Below are 22,227 nucleotides of genomic sequence, written 5' to 3'. Positions count from 1 at the left end.
ATATACCTTATGATGGTAGATATCCTAATAAACTTTCTATGTTAATCTCTGTTTGTCCCAAAGATCTCAATTCCTCCGTACCTCATAGGTACCGCTTTAAACAATATATGCCATACTGTTTCTTGACAAGTGCACTTCCTACAGATACCAATATCATGCATATTAATTCTGAACATGGAAATACTCAATTTAGTATGGCAAATACATAAACATCCAATTTATACATCCTTTTGTACTCATCTACCGGTTGATTAATAGGACCAGGGAAATGTATAACCCGGTAGAAAGATGTACTTTATGCTGATTGGTTTAACCCGCCCTAACCGGCTTTCTAGTTGTCTCTGATTGGAAACTAGTCTGTCACTCTACGAAATCTCGATTTCCGATTGGTTGACACTCTCCGATCGCCTATTGGTATGCTAAGGTGGGCAAATCAGGAGAGCGGAAAGTTGTGCGGAAGTGGGAAGTTTTTTTTTGGTGGGGAAGTTGGCGCTTGGGTCATGGAGCTCGGGGCCAGATGGATGCGGAGGCCGGCGATCGGGGCTGGCGGGCCACTGCTGCTGCTCACGCTGCTCTCCCGCTGGCCTGGCGTTGCGGCGACTTTCAGCCAGCCCTCGGACTCGGAGTTTACCTTCGTGCTTCCGCCCGGGAGAGAGGAGTGCTTCTACCAAAGCGCTGCTCGCAACAACACCATGGAGCTCGAGTACCAGGTGGGGCTGCATTCGTACCGTTAGGCTCCTGGGCCCTTGGAAGCTGTTGCTCATTCAGTATCATCCTCTACCGCGCCTCCATTTTCCCGCACTGTCCCCATATCCATGATTCCCTTAATGCACAGGAATGTACCGATCTCTGTTCTGATTTAACTCAGCGACACTCAAACGTCCAGAGCAGGGAATTCCTAAGCTTCAACACCATTTAAGATTGAGATATCTCTGTGAAATCTCTGTCTTGATCCTTAATTTTGATTTTTTTTATTATTATGAGACCACGATCCCTTATTCTGGGCTCCACCATGTATTGTGTACTGTACCTGAGCGGATATCCACTACCTGTCGTGTGGAACCATATGAGAATTGTACAAGTCTAGACGAGGTTATCTCTCATTCTTCTAAAGCCTTTGAATATAGACTAAGTCTTTATCATTGGCTTTCTAATTCCTTACTGTCGGTGATCAAGGTTACCGGTGTTCCTTTAGAACGCTTCCCTATCTCTTTCACCTTTGTGATCAAAGCAGATAACTTCGCTGTTTTTTTTGTCACATATTGAGACAATCTCTGAAGAGCATTGGTAATGGCTGGGCTCACTCGCCTCCTAAAGACAGTGCCCAGAAGAAGGCAATGGGCAAACCACTTTCTGTAGAAAAACTTGCCAAGGGTAATGTTTGGTCATAGACCATGATTGTCCACGTCATACAACATGACACGTAATGATGGTGATAATATTCTAGCTGTCATGTTTCTGCCTATTTAACCCACCCCCTTGCAGGTTCTTTACATCCTCTTCCGTATTTACAGTCCTATCCAAATTAATATTGTCCCCACAACTAACCTTTAACGCAGATTATGAATGCCTGGGCTGGGGCTCATTCACTAGTCATAGCCCAAAAAGACACGTTTACTCCCAGTTTTTGCTTTCTGTCTGTGTTCTAAAAGCAAACGCTGGACAAACTTGGTGGCAAAGCTCAGTCTGAGCGGAGAAATGAACCGTCAACGTTTTGAGTTAAGACCTCCCTTCATCTGCACTGATCCAGCCAACAGTCCACTTCAGAATCAGGTTTAATATCATCAGCATATGTCATGAAACCTGTTATCTTTGTGGCAGCAGTACAATTATCAAGTGATCAATATCTTCTACTTTGTACAGTACTCCAATGGATTATTCAGACATGGAAATTATTGTGTGCAAGAGGGCCTGAGTGTTGGTACATAAAATGCAGAAAGTAAATATTGGAGAAACAGTGGCAGTTCGGTGGGTTGGGTGGGGGGGAATGTTGCTGGGTGGCAAGAGGTCTACTTACAGTCATTGCAAGAGATTGAGGGCTTCACAACAGGGAGCACTCAATTAGGAAAGGTCCAGAGACAACAACCAGACTGGCTGTAATTCAACACATTAATTTGTAACTTACCTGCAGACATTAAAGAAGGAGGCTGGGGTACAGAGACATAACCTAGTCAGAGTCTTGTCCACTTTCCTGTTGCTGAATGTATCAAATTCTAGTTCAAAGTAAATTTTATTATCAAAGTATATATATGTCACCATATACAACCCTGAGATTCATTTTCCTGCGGGCATACTCAGCAAATCTACAGAATAGTAACTATAACAATAATAATAGTAACTATATCAAGCAGAGCACAGAAGACAACTAACTATGCAAATGCAAATGTAAATAGATAGTAATAAGTAACAGGAACATGAGATGATGAGATAGAGACCTCAAAATGAGTTCATTGGTTGTGGGAACATCTCAATGAATGGGCAAGTGAGGGTAGTCATCCCCTTTTGTTCAAGAGCCTGATGGTTGAGGGGTAGTAACTGTTCTTGAACCTGGTGGTGCAAGTCCTGAGGCTCTTGTACCTTCTACCTGATGGCAGCAGTGAGAAGAGAGCATGGCCTGGGTGATGGAGATCTCTGATGATGGATGCTGCTTCCCTACTATAGATTTTCATGTAGATGTTCTCAATGGTTGGGAGGTCTTTACCCGTGATGCTCTGGTCTGCATCCACTACGTTTTGTAGAATTTTCTATTCAGTGGCATTGGTGTTTCCATACCAAGCTGTGATGCCAATCAGTACACTCTCCACTACATATCTATAGAAGTTTATCAAAGTTTTAAGTGCCATGCCAATTCTCCACAGACTCCAAAAGTAGAGGCGCGGCCGTGCTTTCTTTGCAATGCACTTACATTGTGGCTGGTCCAGGGCAGGTCCTCTAAATAGTAACACCCAGAAATTAAAGCTGCTAACTTACCAGCCGTTACGTCTTTAGAAAGTGGGAGGAAACTGGAGCACCAGAAGGAAACTTGCACGGTCACGGGGAGAACGTACAAACTCCTTACAGGCAGCAATGTGAATTGAACATGGATCACTGGTATTGTAAAACGTTTTGCTAACCACTACGCTACTGTGCGGCCCTCTCCTGAAAATGCAAAGTAACTGAGCCTCACACTCCTCTTGAGCAGAGAATTCCAAAGATTCTTAGGGAATGGATTTATGAACATTTGGAAATGTAAGTATGTATGTATGTATGTCAGCCTGGCATAGTGCAGGGCAAGTTGTGTCTTACTAACTGCATTGAGTTTTCCCAGGAGGTGATGAAGGTGATTGGTGAAGGTTGAGCTGTGGATGTTGTCTACATGGACCTCCGTGGCTTGTCCGTAAAAAGACAAAGGGTAGTCGTCAATGGGATTTAGTTTGGCTGGAGGTCTGTAACTAATGGTGTTCCACAGGGATCTGTACTGGGATGCTTGGTGTTTTGAGGTTGTAACCTCAAAAAACTAGCTGAAAGGAAAACAAGAGAGCCAGGATATGAGTAATTAGTTTCTTTTTAGTGTTTGCTCACATATCACGTGGCAGCATAATGACAAATGCCATTCATACACTTTTACATATAACCCATAATAAATTATGTAAACAAATAAAATACTTAAACAATATATTTACAAAGTTACTGAAAGATTAAACTCACTGCTTAGTTATAAACTCCACCTCAATATAAAATGCTTCGACTCAAATATGTAATGTATTGCCCTCTAGTCATCTATATATGAATATATATACACACATATACGGTGCCTATAAAAAGTATTCAACCCACTTGGAAATTTTCATCTTTGGTTGTTTTACAACATTGAATCACAGTGGACTTAATTTGGCTTTTTTGACACTGATCAACAGAAAAGGACTCTTTCGTGTCAACGTTAAAACTGATCTCTACAAAGTGATCTAAATTAATCGCAAAAATAAAACACAAAGTAATCAATTGCATAAGTATTCACCTCCTTCAGGTCAGGATTTAGTAGATGCACTTTTGGCAGCAATTACAGCCTTGAGTCTGTGTGGATAGGTATTCAGCTTTGCACATCTGGACATGTTTAATCTTTCAGTAATTTCGTAAATATATTGTTTGATTAAGCATTTTGTTTGTTAACATAACTTTTCCCCATTCTTATTTACAAAACTGCTCAAGCTCTGTCAAATTGCATGGGGATCATGAGTGAACAGCCTTTTTCAAGTCCAGCCACAAATTCTCAATTGGATTGAGGTCTGGACTCTAACTTGGCCACTCCGGGGCATTAACTTTGTTGTGTAGCTTTGCTTTATGCTTGGGGTCATTGTCTTGCTGGAAAACAAACCTTCTGCCAAGTCACAGTTCTCTTGCAGACTGCATCAGGTTTTCCTCCAGGATTTCCCGGTATTCTGCTGTATTCATTTTACCCTCTACCTTCACAAGCCTTGCAGGGCCTGCTGCAGTGAAGCATCCCCACAGCATGATGCAGCCACGGCCATGCTTCATAGTAGGGATGGTGTGTTTTTGATGACGTGCGGTGTTTGGTTTATACCAAACATAGCATTTAGTATGATGGCCAAAAAGCTCAATTTTGGTGTCATCAGACCATACAACCTTCTTCCAGCTGACTTCAGAGTCTCCCACATGCCTCCTGGCAAACTCTAGCCGAGATTTCATGTGAGTTTTTTTCAACAGTGGCTTTCTCTTTGCCACCCTCCCATAAAGCTGCGACTGGTGAAGCACCTGGGCAACAGGTGAATGCGTTGTCTCTCCCATCTCAGCCACTCAAGCTTGTAACTCCTCCAGAGTTGTCATCGGTCTCTTGGTGGCCTCCCTCACTAGTCCCCTCCTTGCACGGACACTCAGTTTTTGAGGATCACCTGCTCTAGGCAGGTTTACAGCTGTGCAATATTCTTTCCATTTCTTGATAATTGACTTAACTGTACACCAAGGGAAATTCAGTGACATGGAAACTTTCTTGTATCCATCTCTTGACTTGTGCTTTTCAATAACCTTTTTATGGAGTTGGTTGGAGTGTTCTTTTGTCTTCACTGTGTAGTTTTTGCCAAGATACTGACTCACCAGCAGTTGGACCTTCCAGATACAGGTGTATTTTTACTACAATCAATTGAAACACCCTGACTGCACACAGATCTTCACTTAACTCGTGCGACTTCTAAGACCAATTGGCTGCACCAGTGGTGGGGGGGGGGGGTGGTGAATACTTCTGCAATCAATTATTTTGTGTTTTATATTTGTAATTAATTTAGATCACTTTGTAAAGATCTGTTTTCACGTAGAGACGAAAAGGTTTTTTTCTGTTGATCAGTGTCAAAAAAGCCAAATTAAATCCATTGTGATACAATATTGTAAAACAATAGAGCATGAAAACTTCCGAGGGGTAGGGGGAATAATTTTTAATTTTAAAGGCACTGGATACACAGTATACTATATAATACAGTTACTATATAGATAGCCACAGCATAGTAAATTTGAAATTGTCCCATTCGGCCTAAAATTTTAATGGCTATGGAGGATTTCTTACTCTTGGAGGATAACATCTTTCCTGACGAGGGAGTCACTCTGCCTGGCAGGTGAGACTTGTGGCTGTGAAACAATGTCAGGTTCTGGGGCCCCCTCTGTGGTGGTTGCAGGAGTTGAGTCTGAGACTGCAGGAGGTGGTTTTGACAGCTTTGGGCACCACAAACGTGACATGACTGCATATATACCGTAGGAGAACTGTCACAGGCAAGCTTTGCATAATGTGTGAATGTAGTATCTGACATCACCATTTCTTTTGGCTTCTGGAAAGCTGCCAAATACTGCTTTGTCATAACGTTTTCTTCAAAATCTGGGTTCAAGGGGTAGTGCACAGTAGCCAGGTTTGGCAGGAACCTGTTGTATTAATTGACAAATCCTAACAAGGACTTCAACTGTAATGCATCCTTTGGCCTTGGGGCATACACCACCGCTTGAATTTTCTAAGCATATTTGTGTAAACTTGTGCATCATCTGTGTGACCATACTAAGTGATGCTTGGTTTAAAGAATTCACACTTGTCAATGTCATGCTCTGAGCCCATAATCTTCTAATTTTTCTGATCCCTGAAAGTTGCCTCACAGGTAGATAGGGTAGTTAAGAAGGCTTATGGGGTGTTAGCTTTCATAAGTCGAGGGATAGAGTTTAAGAGTCGCGATGTAATGATGCAGCTCTATAAAACTCTCGTTAGGCCGCACTTGGAGTACTGTGTCCAGTTCTGGTCACCTCACTATAGGAAGGATGTGGAAGCATTGGAAAGGGTACAGAGGAGATTTACCAGGATGCTGCCTGGTTTAGAAAGTATGCATTATGATCAGAGATTAAGCTAGGGCTTTACTCTTTGGAGAGGAGGATGAGAGGAGACATGATAGAGGTGTACAAGATAGTAATAGATAGAGTGGATAGCCAGCGCCTCTTCCCCAGGGCACCACTGCTCAATACAAGAGGACATGGCTTTAAGGCAAAGGGTGGGAAGTTCAAGGGGGATATTAGAGAAAGGTTTTTTACTCAGAGTGGTTGGTGCGTGGAATGCACTGCCTGAGTCAGTGGTGGAGGCAGATACACTAGTGAAGTTTAAGAGACTACTAGACAGATATATTGAGGAATTTAAGGTGGGGGCTTGTATGGGAGGCAGGGTTTGAGGGTCGGCACAACATTGTGGGCCGAAGGGCCTGTACTGTGCTGTACTATTCTATATGTTCTATTCATCTTTTAACACTCTTGAAATTTTGGAGATGTTCCCTGTCAGCCTCACCAGTAACAGTGAAGAAATACCAGGTTAATACCATCCACAAACCCGTAAAGAAGCTGAAATCCCAGCTTGTGCGGGTCAAAGGTGACCTGGGACTCAGGGCAGCTGGCGTTTACAGGATTCTCGGTGAATGCAGACCAGCGTGTATCGGCCAGACAGACACACATCAAGGAGCACAGGGGGTGTATCCGTTTGGGTTACCCCGAGAAATTGGAGGTAGCAGAACATTGCATACGTGATGACCACAGGATTGACTTACAGGGCACAAAAATACTGTGCAGTGGCTTTTGGGACTGCCTGGTAAAGGAAGCCATTGAAATACAACTAGAGGATGAGATTTTCAACAAAGGTGAAGGTCTCTCTCTAAATAAGAACTGGAATATGATCAAGCAAGCTGGGATAGCAGGAACTTAACTGGTTGAGGACGAACCATTCAGGAGGGACAGACGAGGGGAGCTGAGTATATATACTACCGGACTAGACATGACCCTGATGAAGATGGCGGAGTTTGTCATCGAAACATCGGGTATAATCGACACCTGGACCTGGCTGGAAGCCCGGGAACAGTTTACACCAGGAAAGCACTAGATCCTTTTTCAGGATATACAGGTATCCCTTGCTTTTCGAACGTTCGCTTTACGAAACCTCACTGTTACGAAAGACCTACATCAGTACCCTGTTTTCGCTTTCAGATGAGTTCTATGGTATCGGAAAAGCCTGAAAGAGCTCGTAAGGGTGTTACACTTACAGTAAAACTAGACATAATTAAGCGTTTCGGTCGTGGTGAACGAAGTAAGGACAACGTGAGTTTGGCTTGTGGAAGCTGACGAACATGATGTTGAAGAGGTTTTGGCATCCCGTGACCAAGAACTGACAGATGAAGAACTGATGCAATTGGAAGAAAAAAGGATAACCATCGAAACCGAATGAGTAATGATAAAGTACGACTTTAATTTTGAAAGGGTACGTCGGTTTAGGAGATATTTGCAGGATGGTTTGAGTCCTTATTAAAGAACTGTGTGATAGAAAAATGCGCGAGGCTCAGCAGTCAAGCAAGCCTTCCACATCAGCCACAGCAGACGACGAACCTCGACCTTCGACATCGAGGCAGGTAGTCATAGGAGAAGATGAGCTGCCTGCCTGATGGAAACAGACGATGGCCACGGACAGATACCGATTCGCGGAGAATGCAGCAGTAGCCAGGAGGCATACAGCACATCTTTAAGAAGAAAGCTGAAATAAACATGCTAATTAATTAGGTGCCGCCGACACATAATTGTCGGCCCAGATCAGAGGTGATGCAATCGGAAATCGGCACTGATCTGGGCGGACCATTACATGCCAGGCGGCACCTAATTAATTAGCATGTTTATTTCGGCTTTTTTCTTAAAGATGTGCTGTGTGCCTCCCGGCTACCACTGCGTTCTTCGCGGCAATGTATTGGTCACTGGCCCGGAGGGTGGGGGCCACTGCACCACCCCAGCCTGTTACGACTCAGTCTAACACACCATCATCAGCGCTGTCTTCCCGATTCCCGTAAGTGATACTACACTGTACATACATTATTTCTACTTTATATCGGCTGTGTATTTTTACATGTTATTTGATATGATTTGGCAGCTTCATAGTTTAAAGGTTACTGGAGAGAGTGTTTTTGCCAACAGCGCTTGCGTGAGATTTTCTGCCGACAGCGCTTGCATGAGATTTTCGCTACGGAGAACAGTTCAGTAATGATTGTGGAAAAGTGTTTCTACTTTACATAGGCTGTGTATTTATCATATCCACCGAGATGCAGCACAGAGCGTCATAGGAAGTCATTCCTGCCTGTGGCCATCAAACTTTACAACTCCTCCCTTGGAGGGTCAGACACCCTGAGCCAATAGGCTGGTCCTGGACTTATTTCATAATTTACTGGCATAACTTACATATTACTGTTTAACTATTTATTGTTCTATTACTATTTATTATTTATGGAGCAACTGTAACGAAAACCAATTTCCCCCGGGATCAATAAAGTATGAGTATGACTATATCATTCCTGCTTTTACTATATGTTACTGTTATTTTAGGTTTTATGTGTTATTTGGCATGATTTGGTAGGTTATTTTTGGGTCTGCGAACGCTCACAAAATTTTCCCATATAAATAAATGGTAATTGCTTCTTCGCTTTACGACATTTCGGCTTACGAACTGTTTCATAGGAACACTCTACCTTCAGATGGCGGGGGAAACCTGTATTTCAATTGCAGATATGAGCAGAGAAATGGTGGATTAAGTCTAATCCAGCCAAAGCAAAGTGTTGCACTGTGGAGGATCAACTCTAAAGGGACAGTGCACTGGTAATGGTTGGCAGTGTTGGTGTACAGAGGGATTTTGGGATCTTAAGTCCTTGGCTTCCTGAAAGTGGCGACACACATATGGCATGCTTGAAGAGTGGAGAAGTTGTATTTGCAGATTTATAAAATCTTGCTGGGTTACATCTGGAGTTCAGGTCACCCCATCATAGGAAGTATATTGAGACTTTGGAGAGGGTGAGGAAGAGGTTTGCCAGCATGCTGCCTGGATTAGAGCATGTGCTGTGAGAAGAACTTGGACAAACTTGGGTTGTTTTCTCCAGAGCGATGGAGGATGAGGGGAGATCTGATAGAAGTTTATAAGCTTATGAGAGGTATAGAAAAGTAGACATTCAGTATCACTTACCCAGTATTGAAATGTCTTAACACCAGAGGGCGTGCATTGAAGGCGAGAGGATTTAAGTTCAAAGGAGATTACGGGGCTATTTTTTTTACACGGAAAGTGGTAGGTGCCCAGACGTGATGCCTAGGGTTGTGTTGGAGATAGATGTGAGAGAATTGGTTAAGAGGATCTTTGACAGAGTCATAGAAAAGTACAGCTCAGAAACAGGCCCTTTGGCCCATCTATGTGCCAAACCATTTCAACTGCCTGATCCAGTCGACCCGCACCGGGACCATAACCCTCCATGCCCCTACTATTCATGTATCTATCCTCCCTTAAGCATTGAAATCGAGCTCGCATGCATCACTGGTGTGGGAAGCTCGTTCCACACACTTAGGACCTTCATGTTCCCCTTAAACTTTTCATCTTTCACCCTTAACCCATGACCTCTGGTTGTAGACCCACCCAACGTCAGTGGAAAAAGCCTGCTTGCGTTTATCCTATCTATACCACTTATAATTTTGAATACCTCTATCAAATGTCACAACCTGCTATGTTCCAAAGAATAAAGCCTTAACCTATTCAATATTTCCTCCAGACCCAGCAACATCCTTGTAAATTTTCTCTGTACTCTTTCAACTTTATTTACATCTTTTCTATAGGAAGGTGACCAAAACTGCACACAATACTCCAAATTTAGACCTCACTAATGTCTTTTACAACTTCAACATAACATCCTATCTCCTGTACTCAATACTTAAATTTGTGAAAGCCAATCTGTCGTAAACTTTCTTTATAACCCAATTACCTGTGACGCCACTTTCAAAGAATTATGGACCTGTATTCCCAGATCCCTTTGTTCTACCACACTCCTCAGTGCCCTCCTGCTCGCTGGGTAAGTAAAGACCGACCCTGATTGGTCCCACTGCAGTGCAACACCTCACACTTGACTGCATTAAATTCCATCTGCCATTTTTCCAGCTGGTCCAGTTCTCTCTGCAAGCCATGATAGCCTTCCTCACTGTCCTCTACACCCCCAATCTTGGTGTCATCCATAAAGTTGGTGATCCAGTTAACCACATTATCATCCAGATTGTAGATATAGATGACAAACAGCAATGGTCCCAGCACTGATCCCTGCGGCACACCACTAGTCACAGGCCTCCAGTAAGAGAGGTAACCCTGTACTACCACTGTCTGGCCTTCCCACAAAGCCAATGTCTAATCCAATTTACTACCTCATCTTGAGTGCGGAGCAGCTGAATGTGTTTGATCAACCTCCCATGCAGGACCTGACCTTGTCAAGTGCCTTGCCAACGTTCATTCACTGCCTTGCCTTCATCAACTTTCCTTGTAGCTTCCTTTTGAAAACTCTTAAGATTGGTTAGACATGAACCACCACGCATGAAACCATGCTGACTATCCTTAATCAGTTCATGTCTATCCAAACACTTATATATCAGGTCCCTTAGAATACCTTCAATAATTTTCCCATTACCAATCTCAGACTCACCAGCCTATAATTTCCTGGTTTATTTTTAGAGCCTTAAACATAGAACACATTGGCTATCCTCCAATCCTCTGGTACTTCACCTATTGTTAAAGATGAGGCAAAAGCAGTGGGGGCGTGGCACTGTTGATCAGAGATAGTGTCACGGCTGCAGAAAAGGAGGAAGTCATGGAGGGTTTGTGTACTGAGTCTCTATGGGTGGAGGTTAGGAACAGCAAGGGGTCAATAACTCTACTGGGTGTTCTTTATAGACCACCCAATAGTAACAGGGGCATCGAGGAGCAGATAGGGAGACAGATTTGGGAATGGTGCAATAACAACAGGGTTGTTGTGATGGGAGAATTTAATTCCCCCAATATTGATTGGCATTTCCCTAGAGCAAGGGGTTTAGATGGGGTGGAGTTTGTTAGGTGTGTTCAGGAAGGTTTCCTGACACAATACGTAGATAAGCCTACAAAAGAAGAGGCGTACTTGATCTGGTATTGGGAAATGAACCTGGTCAGGTGTCAGGTCTCAGTGGGAGAGCATTTTGGAGATAGTGATCATAATTCTAAGTCCTTTACCATAGCATTGGAGAGAGCTAGGAACAGACAAGTTAGGAAAGCGTTTAATTGGAGTAAGGGGAAATATGAAGCTATCAGACAGGAACCTGGAAGCATAAATTGGGAACAGATGTTCTCAGGGAAGAGTACGGAAGAAATGTTGCAAATGTTAAGGGGATATTTGTGTGCTGTTCTGCATAGGTACATTCCAGTGAGACAAGGAAAGGATGGTAGGATACAGGAACCATGGTGTACAAAGGCTGTTGAAAATTGAGTCAAGAAGAAAAGAAAAGCTTACAAAAGGTTCAAAAAGCTAGGTAATGATCGAGATCTAGAAAATTATAAGGCAAGCAGGAAGGAGCTTAAGAATGAAATTAGGAGAGCCAGAAGGGGCCGTGAGAAGTCCTTGGCGAGCAGGATGTGAAGAGCAAGAGGATACGTGAGAGAATAGGACCAATCAAGTGTGACAGTGGAAAAACGTATGGAACTGGAAGAGATAGCGGAGGTACTTAGTGAATTCTGAAGCAAAGTATTCAGTACAGAAAAGGACATTGACGATTGTAGGGAACAACGGACTGAAAAGCTTGAGCATATAGACATTAAGAAAGATGATGTGTAGGAGCTTTTGGAAAGCATCAAGTTGGATAAGTCACCGGGACTGGACGGGATGTACCCCAGGCTACTGTGGGAGGTGAGGGAGGAGATTACTGATCCTCTGGCGATGATCTTTGCATTATCAATGGGGATGGGAGAGGTTGTGGAGGATTGCAGATGTTGTTCCATTATTCAAGAAAGGGAGTAGAGATAGCCCAGGAAATTATAGGCCAGTGAGTCTAACTTCAGTGGTTGGTAAGTTGATGGAAAAGATCCTGAGAGGCAGGATTTATGAACATCTGGAGAGGCATAATATGATTAGGAATAGTCAGCATGGCCTTTTCAAAGGCAGGTCATGCCTTACGAGCCTGATTGAATTTTTTGAGGATGTGACTAAACACATTGATGAAGATAGAGCAGTAGATGTAGTGTATATGGATTTCAGCAAGGCATTTGATAAGGTATCCCATGCTAGGCTTATTGAGAAAGTAAGGAGGCATGGGATCCAAGGGGACATTGCTTTGTGGATCCAGAACTGGCTTGCCCACAGAAAGCAAGGAGTGATTGTAGATGGGTCATATTCTGCATGGAGGTTGGTGACCAGTGGTGTGCCTCAGGGATCTGTTCTGGGACCCCTTCTCTTTGTGATTTTTATAAATGACCTGGATGAGGAAGTGGAGGGATGGGTTAGTAAATTTGCTGATGACATGGAGGGCTGTCAGAGGTTACAATGGGGACATTGATAAGGTACAAAACTGGGCTAAGAAGTGGCAGTTGGAGTTCAACCCAGGTAAGTGTGAAGTGGTTCACTTTGGTAGGTCAAATATGATGGCAGAATATAGTATTAATGGCAAGACTCTTGGCAGTGTGGAGGATCAGAGGGATCTTGGGGTCCGAGTCCATAGGACACTTAAAATTGCATTGGCCTTCATCAACCCTGGGATTGAGTTCAAGAGCCGAGAGATAATGTTACAACTATATAGGACCCTGGTCAGACCCCACTTGGAGTACTGTGCTCAGTACTGGTCACCTCAGGCAAGGAGACCTGATAGAGGTGTATAAGATGATGAGAGGCATTGACCGTGTGGATAGTCAGAGGCTTTTTCCCAGGGCTGAAATGGCTGGCATAAGAGGGGACAGTTTTAAGGTGCTTGGAAGGAGGTACAGAGGGGTAAATTTTTTACACAGAGAGTGGTGAGTGCATGGAATAGGCTGCCGGCCACGGTGGTGGAGGCGGATACGATAGGGTCTTTTAAGAGACTCCTGGACAGGTACATGGAGCTCAGAAAAATAGAGGGCTTATGGGTAACCCTAGGGAATTTCTAAAGTAAGTACATGTTCGGCACAGCTTTGTGGGACAAAGGATCTGTATTGTGCTGCAGGTTTTCTATGTTCCTATGATTTAAACATCTTTGCTTGGGCCCCGGTAATTTCTGCACTTGCCTCCCATAGGATCCGAGGGAACACCTTCTCAGGCCCTGGGGATTTATCCACCCTGATTTGCCTCAGGACAGCAAACACCTCCTCCTCTGTAATCTGTCTTGGGTCCCTGAAGTTTATGTTCCTTTGCCTCACCTCTGCAGACTCTGTCTCCTGAGTAAATACAGATGCAAAATAATCCGTTTAAGATCCCCCCTGCCCCAATCTCTTTGGCGCCACACATGCAGTACCATTCTGATCTTCCAGTGCAGTGGTCCCCAACCACGGTACCAGGCCACAAAGCATGTGCTACCGGGCTGCGAGGAAACGATATGATTTGGCGATATGAGTCAGCTGCACCTTTCCTCATTCCCTGTCATGCACTGTTGAGCTTGAACACACGCAAGGTCATCAGTGACCCAAGACATGCAAAGGAATGGGTCCGTGACCCATTTGTGAATGTCCCCAGTAAATCATCCATGTCAGCGCGGGAAGAAGATCAACTCCTCAAGCTTGCAAATGACGGCGGGCTGAAAAGTATGTTTGACATAACATCTCTGCCGGCATTCAAAGTCAAGGCTAAGTATCCTGAGGTAGCCATGAAAGCACTGAAAACGTTGCTTCCATTTCCAACAGCATATCGCTGCGAAGCGGAGTTTTCGGCAATGAATGCAACGAAAACTAAATTGCGGAATAGACTGGACATAAGGAAACCCCTTCGAGTATCGCTGTCTCCCATCACCCCTCGATGGGACCGTCTTGTTACAGGAAAACAAGCCCAGGGCTCCCACTGATTCAGCGATATTGGTGTGTTGAGATGATTTTATATGTTCATACAGGGAAAATACGTGCTGTGTGTTTAATATCCAAACGTTACTTAAAATGTTATGATGCTATTGACTTGTAAGTGACTATAGCTGACTTATCACTATACTCATGTGAGGAGAATATGCGCTATGTGTTTAATATTAAATTCGTTAGATAAACCCTTTTAGAAACGAAATTGAGTGTATTAGCCACTTATAAGAATATTGCAAGAATATTGTCAATATTAAACCAGTGCAAAAAAGGTTAGGGACCCCTGTTCCAGTGGACCAGTTTTGTCCCTTGCAATCCTTTTGCCCTTAATGGATCTGTAGAATCCCTTAGGATTCTCCTTCACCTTGTCTGCTAGGGCAACCTCATGCCTCCTTTTAGCCCTCCTGATTTCTTTAAGCCTCCTCTTACATTTCTTATACTCCATAAGCACCTCATTTGTTCCTACCTGCCTATATCTTCTATGCACCTCCCTTTTTTTTTTCTTAATTAGGGCCTCAATATCTCTCAAAAACCAAGGTTCCCTATACCTGTTATCTTTACCTTTTATTCTGACGGGTACGTACAAACTTTGTATTCTCAAAATTTCACTTTTGAAGACCTCCCACTTAGCAGGTACACCTTTGCCAGAGAACAGCCTGACCCAGTCCACGCCTGCCAGATCCTTTCGGATGCCATAAGAATTGGCCTTTCTCAACCTGCAGGCCTGACCAGTCTTTTTGCATATTCACTTTGAAACTAATGGCATTGTCATCACTAGTTGCAAAGTGCCCTCCTGCACAAACTTCTGTCACCTGGCCTGATACATGAATGTGCAGGAAATGGTGGATGTGGACATGGTGCAGGCAGAAGGGATTCCTTTAGTTGCACATCTGATTGCTAATTTAATTAGTTTGGAATAACACTGTGGGCGGAAGAGCCTGCCCTGTGCTTACTGTTCTGTGTTGTATGCTCTACTGCCCTGTTGGGGTGAAGGAGCACTTCAGAACTATCCTGGACAGTGGGTGCCTTTTTAGGTGACTGTATCTCTGGTTGTAGCTACACCAATAGCGAGAAACTGCTCGACAAGAATAGGAAGTTTATCTCTTTGTATCTGATGAACATCTGCTACATTCCCTCTATCTCAAGAATATATCTCTGTTCGGGTAGGGAAGCCGTACATGTTCACGATACTGCAGACATGATCTCACCAGTGCCCTGAATTATTAATCATAGTCATAGTTGTACTTTATCAATCCCGGGGGAAATTGGTTTTCGTTACAGTTGCTCCATAAATAATAAATAGTAATAGAACCATAAATAGTTAAAAAGTAATATGTAAATTATGAAATAAGTCCAGGACCAGCCTATCGGCCCAGGGTGTCTGACCCTCCAAGGGAGGAGTTGTAAAGTTTGATGGCCACAGGCAGGAATGACTTCCTATGATGCTCTGTGTTGCATCTCGGTGGAATGAGTCTCTGGCTGAATGTACTCCTGTGCCCACCCAGTACATTATGTAGTGGATGGGAGACATTGCCCAAGATGGCATGCAACTTAGACAGCATCCTCTTTTCAGACACCACCATCAGAGAGTCCAGTTCCATCCCCACAACATCACTGGCCTTACGAATGAGTTTGTTGATTCTGTTGGTGTCTGCTACACTCAGCCTGCTGCCCCAGCACACAACAGCAAACATGATCACACTGGCCACCACAGACTCGTAGAACATCCTCAGCATCGTCCGGCAGATGTTAAAGGACCTCAGTCTCCTCAGGAAATAGAGACGGCTCTGACCCTTCTTGTAGACAGCCTCAGTGTTCTTTGACCAGTCTAGTTTATTGTCAATTCGTATCCCCAGGTATTTGTAATCCTCCACCATGTCCACACTGACCCCCTGGATGGAAACAGGGGTCACCGGTACCTTAGCTCTTCTCAGGTCTACCACCAGCTCCTCAGTCTTTTTCACATTAAGCTGCAGATAATCAGAGGAAGATATTTCTAATCCTAGTAACAGCGAACATACCACTTGCTTCCATAATCACCGGCTGTGGGTGTATTAACTTGTGATTGAAACACAAAAATGCGCAGATCCCACCACCTCTCGCCACTAAAAAAAACTGGCTTTCTGTAAAGTCATAGACAGGTGGGCAGACCAGAGCTATGGGAGCTTGCCCAGATGAATAGCAAACAGAGACATTTGTACACTTAAAAACGCAAACACGAGGAATTCTGCAGATGCTGGAAATTCAAGCAACACACATCAAAGTTGCTGGTGAACGCAGCAGGCCAGGCAGCATCTCTAGGAAGAGGTACAGTCGACATTTTGGGCCAAGATGGTCCTGACGAAGGGTCTCAGCCCGAAACATTGACTGTACCTCTTCCTAGAGGCGCTGCCTGGCCTGCTGCGTTCACCAGCAACTTTGACATTTGTACATTTGCTCCTTTTCTGACCTATTTCCCAGTTCTAGGCAGAGACGATACCCTCTTGGTGTTGTCTCATTCTAGAAGGTGCACTAAGCGAATGCCACATGACTGGAGTAAAATATTGGCCTCAGCTAAAGTGGCAAAGCCATTTCCGTCAGCTTAACCTGTTGTGGTTTCTTGTTTCAGCTTTTGAATTGTATTCACTTCTGGTTCTGCCTTTTCTTGATAACTTAGGTGGCTTTGGCAAGAGCACAAAAAATGCTGGAGGAACTCAACATCTGTGGAGGGAAATGGGCAGTCCACCTGAAACATCAACTGTCTGTTTTCCTGCATGGATGCTGCCTGACCTGCTGAGTTTCTCCAGCACTTTTCGTGTGACCCAGATTCCAAGCCTGTATTCTCTTGTGTCTCTCTAAGGATCATTGGCGTTCAGTAGCGGCTTGTTTCCATTGCCAAGCGCTAAGGGTGAAGACAAAGCATCAGGTTGGGTGTGTCTGAAACTTCCTTGTGATCTCCCTACAGGTGATTGGAGGAGCAGGCCTTGACGTTGATTTCTCTGTGTTTGGCCCAAGTGGTGAAAACCTGATCACCGAAGCCAGGCGGTCCGACGGTGTCCACACGTGAGTTTAACCGTACAGACAGCGTCATGTGTGTGATGTCATGCGTCAGCCCAGCCCCTCAGCCATTCTTCACTTAACCATCTGTGGTTGTCTATCTGACTCTGCAGGGCAGCCAGCGCTCATTCACAAAACTGCTGAATTCTGTTGATTATCTGGAGACCAGCTTTCATTCCCTTTCCTATCTCATCGGTACAGGTACAGAGGTCAAAGGTAGCTTCTGGGTTGGGGGTCAACTAACCCAACAGACCCATCCTGAGTCCAAAGCCCAAAGTCCTAGAGAAGCGGTAACATTGCCTGGTACTAAGAGCAATAAAACCGTTAATCAGTTTCCATGCCTGTGTTTCTCCAGTCTAAAACTGATTCGCAGTATTTATCATTTGCCTTTTCAACATGAATACCTCTGTCTTAGAAATGGCTTCCTCAGTATTTGATGGGACATTAACTGGAGACTGCATGTTCGGATGTGATTCTGGAAATGTGGGATAAGAACTGAAATACAATGCATTATCATACAAATTAAATTTAAATACAATGTGTTATTATACAAGTTGAACTATTTTCCATGAAGGTTATCCATCCAGCCCTCAAGGGGTTAATGCAAATCTATATCGCATATGAAATGAAAAACAGACATGTTTAAACTCAGCAGGTCAGGCTGAATCCATAGAGGGAGATGTTATCTGCCCTGCAGAATCGTTCCAGCATTTTCTACTTTTTATTTCAGACTTTCATTATTCAGCAGGTCAGATAGCATCTCTCTCGTTCTATGGATTCTGTCTGACCTACTGAGAGTTTAACTACTTCTGTTTACATTTCAAATGCCATAGACCTGTGGTCTGCTAATGCCTCAGTTTTTAGAGTTCTTATTGTATTTAATTCCTGCCACGGACCCATCCCATCCACCTAACAATCCTTGTTTCTTGATGTTTATCCACTATTGTTTCTCTGATCATATCACTTCATTTAAATCTCTTGACTGAGTCTTCAGTCATCTAAAGGTAAACTTCTTTTACTTACCTCACTGAATTTGCCCAAATAACTTACTGTGTCTAGGTGGAATTGCTATCTGGGTACACACTTTTAGAAGCAGTGATTGAAGCAGGCTGTTTCGTTTGCTTTAGATGTGTCACAACACTTTGCTAGAAATGAATCCAAGACAGGCCAGCAGTGAAATCTTTTGCTGAGTATTTTCTATATTTGGTCCATAGCATCGAACCTACAATGGAAGGGGATTATAAAATCTGCTTTGACAATTCCTTCAGCACCATTTCTGAGAAGCTCATCTTCTTTGAGGTAATTTTTGATGATGTTCAGGAGGACTGGTCAGAGATCGTAGAACCCGAGGAGTTGCTGGATGTTAAGATTGACGACATCAAGGTGAGTTGGAATCACTTTCAGACCCTATCCATGTTCTGCCTCATGTTGAATGCGTTAATACTGGCCCAGAGCTGTGTCCATTAAACAGAATCAAAACAGAAAGCTATTTGCTCCTTCAACTCTATGCTATTTTAAAGTACTGTAATCAGACATGCTTGTTTTTCTCCAACTTTGCAAGTAGCTATCCAAATCCCATTGGAAAGCTCAGCCTTACGGGCACTGAGATCCAGATCATGTCTGCTCTAATTAATGAGAAAAGATTTTCCTCACTCCTCCCTTGGATCTTTTTCCCAATATGTTAAGTATTTCTTTGAAAGTGGCACCACAGATAGATAGGGTTGTAAAGAGAGCTCTTGGCACATTGACCTTCATAAATCAAAGTACTGAATACAGGAGTTGGGATATTATGTTGACGTTGTATACGACGTTGGTTAGACCTAATTAGGGCAGCACAGTAGTGTTGGCCTGGTATGGTAGCATAGTGGTTAGCACAACGCTTTACTGTACCAGCGACCCGGGTTCAATTCCCGCCACTCCCTGTAAGGAGTTTGTATGTTCTCCCCATGACCGTGTGGGTTTCCTCCAGGTGTTCTGGTTTCCTCCTACATTACAAAGACCTACCAGTTGGTAGGTTTATTGGTCATTGTAGATTGTGCTGTGATTAGGCTAGGATTAAATTGGGTGATTGCTGAGCAGCACAGCTCGAAGGGCCGGAAGAATGTACTCTGTACTGTATGTCAATAAATTTAGAGTAGTGTGTGCAGGAATACGTAAACTATCCTACGCTATCTACTAATGGAGACCACTCCGTCTAAACCAGTCACTGTCCTGCACTGCATGAAATCCCCTTTGTGCCAAGGAGAATAACCTTAGTGTCTTCAGTCCAACATTACCCATGGAACTGTCAGCTGACAGATGTGCTGCCAGAGTGCAGTGGACCGTTAGACCCAAGGCTGGGAGAAAAGGCTCCACAATTTCTGTGTGACTGGAAGACGATGAACACATATTCAGATTGAGCATTAAAGTCATACAGCATTGCAGCACAGAAACAGGCCCTTCAGCCCATCTAGATGATGCTATTATTCTGCTTAGTCCCATTGACCTGCAATAGAACCATAGTTAAACCTCCTGTCCATGTACTTAACCAAATTTCTCTTGGGTGTTGAAATCAGACCTGCATCCATTTCTTGTTTCACACTCTCACCACCCTCTGAGTGAAGACGTTTTCCTTAAACATTTCACCTTTCACCCTTAACCTATGACTTCTTGTTCTAGTTTTATCCAACTGGTGGAAAAGGGCTGCTTGCATTTACCCTAACTACGCATGCCCCTCATAATTTTGTATACCTCTTATCAAATCTTCCCTTATTCTCCTAGGAATAAAGTCCTAACCTATTTAATCTTTCCCTTTAACTCAGGTCCTCGTGTCCCAGCAAAATCCTTGTAAATTTTCTCTGTACCCTTTCAATCTTATATTGATATCTTTCCTGTAAGTAGTTGACCAGAACTGTACAGAATACTCCAAATTAGGCCTCACCAATGTTGTTTACAACTTCAACACAACATTCTAATTAATGCATTCAGTGCTTTGATCTATACAGGGCAATGTGTCAAAAACCCTCTTTATGACCTGTGATGCCACTTTCAAGAAAATATGGACCGCCATTAAGTTTTAATAGCACCAAGACTTCATGGCGGCTTTGGAGCAATCAAACACGTTTTAAAACCCCCAGAAGTGAGCATGACAGAGAGCACACATCGCCAGTGCAACATAACAATTGCCTTTCAGAACATTATGCATGTGAAGGGCTATTCAATCCCCCTCAACTGGCAGCTGGTACTCCTTCCCCTCCCCCACCCACCACCTTATTCTGGCTTCTTCCCCCCACCCTCCAGTCCTGATGAAGGGTCTCAGCCTAAAACACCGACTGTTCCTCCCTGTAGATGCTGCTGAGCTGCCGAGTTCCTCCAGCACTTTTTGTGTGTTACTGTGGATTTCTAGCATCCGCAGAACCTCTTGTGTTTACCATAATTAGATCATAAGACATAGGAGCAAAATTGGGCCATTCGGCCCAATGAGTCTGCTCCACCATTTCTTTGTGGCTGAACCATTTCGCTGTCAACCCCAATCTTCTGCCTTCCCTCCGTAACCTTTCACAACTTGACTAACCAAAAACCTATCAACCTCCACCCAATTACAACATCCACAGCCGCATTCACTGCCCTCTGGCTGAAGAAAGTAAGACCATAATTAAAACCTGTGTTTCTGTTTGCTTCAGTTTTACTAGTTTGTCTTCCACCTTTGTGATATGTCTGATGCAATGCTTTGTCTGGTTTCTCTCCCAAACCATTTCAACTGATTTACTCATATTGCACCTAACAATCCATCCAGTCTATTCACTTCTGATCACTTGAAGTCCTCCTTGTGCTTTGCCATATAGGAAGAATTTAAATAGAATAGATTGATTGCTGCCCACAGTTTTCACGGCTCACATTCACCCTGACTGTCCATCACTCATTCCTCAGGAGGCGATTGGGAATATGAACCACAAGCTGGACAAGAGCGTGCAGATCCAGGCCACTCTGCGAGCCTTTGAGGCACGAGATCGCAATCTGCAGGAGGGCAACTTGGGCAGAGTGAATTTTTGGTCTGCTGTTAATCTGGGAGTGATGTTGGTGGTGTCTTTTGTCCAGGTCTACATGTTGAAAAGTCTTTTCGATGATCGGAGAAAAGTCCAAACGTAATTTAAGAAACTGTAAGTTGAAGCAGAGGTGTGAACTGGTACGGCTGATTAGATGCGGCTTTTTCCCTTGGTTTGGGGTATGCGTGGCGTATGCTGGATTCTTTGGGAAACTGGGAAACAGGAGGATGAGGGGAAGATTGATGCAAATTGTACTTACGGTGGCTGTAAAAGAGATTTACAGAATACTGAGAATGTTAAATATGTACATTGATATCAGTGTGCTTATTGTTAATAAACTAGGGCAGAGGGTCTGGGTGTCAGGTAGCTCATCCTACCTGAAGTGTACAGTATCAATAAAGAATTAATTTGATTTAAGAAATTTAACAGATCAATTGAATGAGATTTTTATTTCTCAAAGAGGATTTGGTTGGGTTGAGTTGAGTACTGTCTATGATGAGGCTGAAGATTAGCAGAAGGCAATGAAATATTTAAAAGCTAGTACAGTTAAAATATTGTTGGGGGTTGGCCAATATTCATTTTATTTTTCACATTTACATCAACACTTACGGTGAATTGTTTTATTTGTGTCAACGATCTACACAGTCCTGAAGAGCTGAGGGGTAGCCTACAAGTGTGGCCATATTTCTGGTGCCAACACAGCATGCCCACAACTTGCTATCCCTAACTTGTACCTCTTTAGAAAGTGAGAGGAAACCACATAGTCAGGGGAGAACATGAAAACTCCTTACATACAGCAGTGGGAATTGAACCTGGACTGCTGGCATT

At 43.6% G+C, this 22,227-nt stretch overlaps 1 protein-coding gene across 1 annotated transcript; it reads left to right on the top strand.

Annotated features, from left to right (window-relative positions):
* Positions 1-465: 465 nt before the first annotated feature.
* LOC140191033 (transmembrane emp24 domain-containing protein 1-like) lies at positions 466-21,820 on the top strand. The gene is made up of 4 exons (XM_072248084.1): positions 466-710; positions 17,283-17,380; positions 18,589-18,757; positions 21,284-21,820. Exons 1-4 carry the CDS (start codon positions 501-503, stop codon positions 21,500-21,502), a joined length of 696 nt encoding a protein of 231 aa, XP_072104185.1. The 5' UTR covers positions 466-500; the 3' UTR covers positions 21,503-21,820.
* Positions 21,821-22,227: the final 407 nt, after the last annotated feature.

The sequence above is a fragment of the Mobula birostris genome, chromosome 32, assembly GCF_030028105.1.
Source record: "Mobula birostris isolate sMobBir1 chromosome 32, sMobBir1.hap1, whole genome shotgun sequence".
Lineage (NCBI taxonomy): Eukaryota > Metazoa > Chordata > Chondrichthyes > Myliobatiformes > Myliobatidae > Mobula > Mobula birostris.
This window is presented reverse-complemented; position numbering and strand designations above follow the sequence as displayed.

Bases quoted from the DNA above. Each gene is read 5' to 3' on its own strand.
- LOC140191033 (XM_072248084.1), top strand. From the start codon at position 501: ATGGAGCTCGGGGCCAGATGGATGCGGAGGCCGGCGATCGGGGCTGGC. The intron at 17,381-18,588 runs GTGAGTTTAACC...TTTGGTCCATAG, and splicing joins CGGTCCGACGGTGTCCACAC to CATCGAACCTACAATGGAAG. The intron at 18,758-21,283 runs GTGAGTTGGAAT...CTCATTCCTCAG, and splicing joins TTAAGATTGACGACATCAAG to GAGGCGATTGGGAATATGAA.